Consider the following 6,820-nt stretch of genomic DNA (forward strand, 5'->3'; position numbering starts at 1 on the left):
ATAACAACTTAAAGCTGGTTTAAACAGCACAGTTGTGCAACAACGTTATGGAGAGCTGACAAACAGTTTTAGAGAAGGTTAATCATCAGTTCGGTGGAATCATTTGCTTCTTGGCAACTTTTTTAAGTTTATAAAAAAGTTTGACATCTGCGCCAACTAACTGGCCTGGGCAGACTTGCAGTTGTTTGACAGATGGACTGTTTGGTGTAATTATCAGCTTAATTCCTGAGGTGTACTGAGTAATCAGTCAGTCAGTGACAAGGTTTACAGTGTCAGAACTATTAGATCTTTTTTTTTTTTTTTTTTTTAAATAACTACATTCTTGAAAAAGTAAGGTGTGTTGAGGAAAGCCACAGCAGCTTTCACAACTTTTGTCTTTCAACACAAACAAATGAGTAAAGCTTTATAATAACCTTTTGTTAAAAAAATGGAAAATAAAATGAACTTTTCTTCACCCTTAGCATGGCTACATCTGCAATCAGGAAAAAAAAAAAGATTTCACTTTTGGTTATCTCTTTAAAAGCAAAACTAGGGCTGTCACTGACTTTAGGCAGCACTTTGAATTCATCTCTCATCATATAATGATTAACTTCTGCTAGAATAAATAATTACTTTAAGTGATGAATTTTACCCTGAGGCGATTACATATCATCTCCTTCCTTTCAACTCTTCCTGTTAGCCCTTTACCATGTCGCTTATATTGTGAGGGTCTACGGAATATTTTGCCGTAATGCATGGCTGATAAAAGGTTATTTCTATTATACGTTTTGTGTTTTTTGCAGATGACAAACTGGGGTTTATACTTGGGGCTTGTGGATGCCTCTCAGCATTAGTCACCATGACAATAACAATAAAACTACACAACAGAAAACACACCAGGTGAGTTGCAAACCCTTTTTTTTGTCTTTCAGACATTACATCCCTTTGTACGGGTTTGTTCTATAATGGAATGTAAATCATGAATAAAAAAAATGAAATATTTTTCATAGTGGGGAACATTTGACAGATTGCTCTTTAAGGGATTAATAAAGCCCCCTAACCCGACATGGATACATTATTGTTTGATTTGTACATTTCTGCATTTATTCTCATTGATTAAAATTTTATCTAAAGCTGCGCTAAATACAGCTAAAGATTTCTAGCTGTTGTAGATAAGTTCTTACTTTTATGGAAGAATTGTGCAGTTATTCTGTTTTTACAGCTAGTGCATTAGTTTTTAAACAGAATTAATAAAATATTTCCTTGAACAAAGGGCCCCTGAGTTAAAAGCACGACTATAGAAAGCTCCAGTTGAGCTAATAAGAAAAAGGGACATTATAAAAAGTAGAAAAATCCTCGTGATCAAGAACAAACACAAAACAGAATCAGGAACATCTATGAGAAAATATTGTTGTGACTGAAAGTAAATGTCATTATCAGTCTTACCTGTTAGTTCTGTTTAGGATTTCCTGGTCAGTTTATTCTTGAACAAATTTAATCCTGATTAAATTTAAAGAAACGTACTTTAGTCATTCATTTGTCATAAAAAAAATGCTTGATAAATAAAAAAAAAAGAATTGCTTCAGCTTTTCAATTATTTAATTTTAAATTCATAGGACCAAACACTTTATGAAAATTATTTTAATGTAAACATACATAGGAACTATTGCATTTAGTTTATCTTAACTTTTTTCAATTTTACTGTTTTTAAGAATTTTTTTCTTTTGTTACAATGGGGACAGATATTCCAAATTACTAAGCAGAACCCATCTAGGTTTCTCTTCAAGTTATAGGTGTATTTCTGCTCAGTACTTGAACGAACATCAGTGCTTAGTTTAACAAGTCTAACGAGCAGTGAAGTCACAAAGCACAGCATCTTTTAACTACAGCCTGCCATACTGTATATCTTTCATTCTGCTCTATATGTTCAAAGCCAGAGCAGCTTGTTATCTTATGAGACCTGGTGCATAGTGATACGTCTTCCTCCCCTCCCATTTCGCTTCAAGACACCTTTTTGCTGTGCAAGCAGAGAGGTACAAAGACAATGAATCCCACCTGTGCATTTCATATCCAGCAGGTCGGGCCTCCTAAATGTTGCTCATAAATTCTCCTTCTGATCTGATCAAACCAGATACCCTGTGGGATTATACTCATGACTGCAGTCCAGAGGAACAAGAGGCCAACAGTGGCGGTAGCTCCTGGGCAAATACAAACAAATTAAAGACCTGGTTTACGGGCTCACTGACTTCATTTGGGCTTCCCCTCTTTATGACTCTGATGAAGAAGACAGATGAATGTTTTAAGTTATGAGGTCTCCCAACACTGTCAGCAGCTCTTGAAGCAAGGACACAGTTGAATCGGCTTTGTTTTAGGTTCATAAGGGTGAAAAAGCAAGCCCACCTGCCTGCTCTTGATCCCCAGATCAGAGGAGGCCAGGTGTAAGGAGAGAAGCGTCTGGAACCATGCAGATGCACAGGCTTGTATTAGAGACCTAAGACACTCTTAGTGAAAATCACTATACCTACAGTTGTCAAAATGTGACCAGAGACATCTGATACGGACAGACAGATTGACTACTCTGCAACATCAGAAACAGAACAGGATGTAAGAAGCAGGGGGTCTTACTTTATTTCAACTCTTGTCTGGGTTTTGTGTTTGGTGGAAAACTGCACTGATAATACACTGGTATGTGTGTGCATGTTCCGGTAGATGGTAAAGGCCTCCCATGCACATGCTCCTTGTGTGTCAGACTTCCAGGGGTACTTTCCAGGGGTACGGCTAGGGTTACTTTGCAGGTTTAAACAGGCCAAATGGCTGCTCACCACAGGCAGATAAAGTCACTGCACCATGAAGTGATACTTTGTTTTTGTGTGCAGGTCTTCCATCATGTCTCCTCCCATTTAGCTTAATGACACATCAAAAGGTTGATTTGGGGGGCTTTGTGTGTTTGTGGAAAAAGGTTCAAAATGAATCGAAAGAGTGAGGACAGGAGCAGATCTGGAGTGAGTCTGACTCACTCCCATTTAATCCATGTATTAGTGCAAAGCTCAAGGAGCTACTTGCCAACCTTTCAACATGCATTAGTTTAATTGTTTTTGATCTCTGAGTAAGGAGCTGTTTTCTTCAAATTTAAATATCTGTCGAGTGGTTTCAAACAGTGATGGCAAAAAGCATCCTCTGGCTAGCCAGTGTTTATGAGTTAGATTGGATTTCTTTTGAGGCTTCTTCAGTGACAGGAAATGTGTAGACATGTGTTTCACAGGAATTTAATGATATAACTTTTAGGCTATTTGGATGCCAAAAACATTTAAATTGCCTGACATCGTTAAAGTACATTGGACTGTGTTTCCATCTTTGTTTTGATTTACTTTACTTGATGTAACATACATTATGTTCGGTGTAACTCAAGTGAAAACAAATCAGTCATGAGACAAAAATGGTAAAAGGCTGTTTACATAAGTTTAAAAACAACCTTTTGAGGTTTACATCCATCCATCCATCCATCCATCCATCTATTCATCCATCCATCCATCTATCATCCATACGCGATTTATAAAAACACTAACAAAACACTAACAAAAGCTAGAGAACCCAAAAAGAACTAACATATGGACTTCCAGCAAATTGAGTAGCTCCTTTTTGCAGGGCATCAGTGATATAGGGACTCTAAATAAACTAAAATAAAATGAATCTGAACATAGTTTTCTTGGGGTGGTCAACAGTTTCTCAAAACTAATAAAACAATTTGCCAATTAGGTTAGATTAGATTAGATGAGCCTTATTGATCTCACAGCGGAGAAATTCACTGGTCACATATTGTCATAGTGATTAAAGAAGGTGCAAACAAGGAGGAAAAAGGTGCATTAAGAATAAGCAATATATATACAGTATATCAAGATAAATAAGGATTAAGGTGCAAGTGTACATGTATCACACACGATGAAAAACAAAATAAAAAATAAGAAATAAAAAAAATTAAAAATACAAGGGAGTAGCACAGAGATTTGAGGTGACATATGTACAATCCGGATGGCTTATATACAGGTGGATTGACTTTTAAATTTAAGTGTAGTGCGTTTTTTACGTCACCGCGCGTTCTGGCTGGAAACGCGCGGTGACGTAAAAAACGCGCGCTCGCGTAAAATACGGGTTGGAACTGCGCGTTATTGTACGGACGATTATTGGCCCAATCGGCTTGCCATATCCCAAAGTGGGGGTGCGCCCCCCCCCCCCGCGCCCCCGCCTGAATCCGCGCCTGTAAGGAGCAACGGTGAGGTAGTGGTATGACTATTATATTCACATATATTGCACAGTCAGTCAATACACATGTACCAAACAGTCGTTGGACTATAAAACTGAAAAAAAAAGAAAGTTGGGGGAAATGCAATGTAATAAAATAATGAGGAACAAAAGGACATTGTAGGCTTGTGATGAAATACCAAAGGATCTGAGCCAGAATGAGAAAACTAGGTAGCATTTATACCTGAAATGAAGTTTAAAGAGGAAAAAATCGAAGTTATCTACATACTGAAGAAGAATCAATAAAGCACATGTTCTTCAATTGTGAGATTAATGTATTGTGTCCATCTATACACGAGTGTTTGCAATGTGAATCCATTGATATAGATATTGGTATGGTGACATTTGAAAATGTAAAATCCTTTTTTACTAGGTTGTGTATATAAAAATCTAGTCACTAAAATGCTGCTGAACATGAAATGTTGCCAAAAACAGATTAAATTAAAATTAATTAAATTAATGACAACTTCCCAAGCTAAAAGACTTTCTATTAAAGCTTTAGTATTGAGAAATGTTGCTCAGTATGAGCAAATTATTTATTTTTGTTTATGTTTAGTGATATCCATGGTACATTTGTTGTGTTCTCCACTTTCTATCAAAATGACTTCATATAAATGAACTTTTCATCATTTATGTAGAGGCTCTCAAGGTTTAATAAAATTTATGAGAATCCTAAATTTTTTTTCTTTTCATTTATATTTTCAGAAAAGATAAAGAGGAACCTCTGGAGATGGTGGGCCAGGCACAGACCTGAGTAACCTTACAAACCCTCTTGGATTGTGGAGGATTGCTCTGAAAAGTTTGCTTTGAACGGAGCATTTGGAAATATCTTCCCTTTTTTATTTTATTTCATTTAGTTCTTTTGACCCATAGATGTTATCAGAAAATCCTCAGGCATTAAGTTTCAGGCATGCTGCTTGGCCTCATGTTTACCCTCTTGTTTAGTCTGGTGGAACTCCAGGTTGTGGCAAATTGTGCGTGGAGCTACAACTTAGGCAATTGAAGTGAGGGAAGAAAAACAAGTGAAAAAATGTTCATATCACAGATTTGCATGACCAAACGGTTGAACTTGTTTAGAAAGAAAGTTGTCAATGCTACACAGATATCATCTTTACCAGCAACACTCCTTTCTTCCTGCTGGTTTAAAATGGGAACAGATGTTTTCATGCTCACGTCAACTGCGAAGCGAACCTGATCGTTTTTCGGGTGAAAAACTTTGAACTTGTACACATGGTTTGTGTGGCCTCATCTCCTTCAGTCAAACGAAGGGTTTTGCTGAGTGACTATGACCAAAAAAAAAAGAAAACCTCTCCAGTGTAACATAAAGGTCAGCCTTTTGCCTCTTATCAACACTTTGATTGTAAATCTTTGTTCTGTTTCATATTTTTTATAAAAATCATGATTAAGTGAAAGTTTCTATAAATGTTTAAAAACACAGCAAGGTCATAAATAATGCTGTGTTGCACTGTTTCTGACATGTGGTATGTACACTGTGTGTGGGTGCAAACTTGTGTTTAGAGCTCAGGCAGTGGGATAAAGGAATCATCGCTCTACAGCCCTGCAGGCATGCATAGTCTGGTTCAGAAGCGCACCCCATCGGGCTGAGCATCGTCTCACTTTACCCCTCTGTTCCATCTTCTACTTTGAACTTAACCTCCTTTATACAAAGCACTCAGGGCGGTCAAAGAAAACAGAGACGGGGTCCCTTACAGGTGCTGGTCATAAAATTAGAATATCATGAAAAAGTAGATTGATTTCAGTAATTCCATTTAAAAAGTGAAACTTGTATATTATATTCATACATTACATACAAACTCATATATTTCAGATGTTTATTTTGTTTAATTTTGATGATTACAAATGACAACAAATGAAAATCTCAAATTCATCATATCAAAAAATTTGAATATTACTGAAGACCAATAAAAACAAAGGATTTATAGAAATGTTGGCCAACTGAAAAGTATGAACATGAAAAGTATGAGCATGTACAGCACTCAGTATTTAGTTGGGCCTCCTTTGGCCTGTATTACTGCAGCAATGCGGCGTGGCATGGAGTCGATCAGTCTGTGGCACTGCTCAGGTGTTATGATAGCCCAGGTTGCTCTAATAGTGGCTTTTAGCTCTTCTGAATTGTTGGGTCTGGTGTATTGCATCTTCTTCTTCACAATACCCCATAGATTTTCTATGGGGTTAAGGTCAGGAGAGTTTGCTGGCCAATTAAGAACAGGGATACCATGGTCCTTCAACCAGGTACTGGTAGCTTTGGCACTGTGTGCAGGTGCCAAGTCCTGTTGGAAAATGAAATCTGCATCTCCAAAAAGTTGGTCAGCTGCAGGAAGCATGAAGTGCTCTAAAACTTCCTGGTATGTGGCTGTGTTGACCCTGGACCTCAGAAAACACAATGGACCAACACCAGCAGATGACATGGCACCCCAAACCATCACTGACTGTGGAAACTTTACACTGGACTTCAAGCAACGTGGATGAAGTGCCTCTCTTCTTTTCCTCCAGACTCTGGGACCTTGATTTCCAAAGGAAA

At 37.5% G+C, this 6,820-nt stretch overlaps 1 protein-coding gene across 1 annotated transcript in view; it reads left to right on the forward strand.

Annotated features, from left to right (window-relative positions):
- The window catches only part of susd2 (sushi domain containing 2), a 36,685-nt gene extending 31,066 nt beyond the window's left edge, over positions 1-5,619 (forward strand). The window contains 4 exon segments of the mRNA XM_038293335.1: positions 783-879; positions 1,913-2,012; positions 2,111-2,170; positions 4,984-5,619. Coding sequence (XP_038149263.1) covers positions 783-879; positions 1,913-2,012; positions 2,111-2,170; positions 4,984-4,992 — 266 coding nt within the window. The 3' untranslated portion in view covers positions 4,993-5,619.
- The last annotated feature ends 1,201 nt before the right edge of the window (positions 5,620-6,820 follow it).

This window comes from Cyprinodon tularosa, unplaced genomic scaffold (assembly GCF_016077235.1).
Source record: "Cyprinodon tularosa strain WSP-4 unplaced genomic scaffold, ASM1607723v1 ctg109, whole genome shotgun sequence".
Lineage (NCBI taxonomy): Eukaryota > Metazoa > Chordata > Actinopteri > Cyprinodontiformes > Cyprinodontidae > Cyprinodon > Cyprinodon tularosa.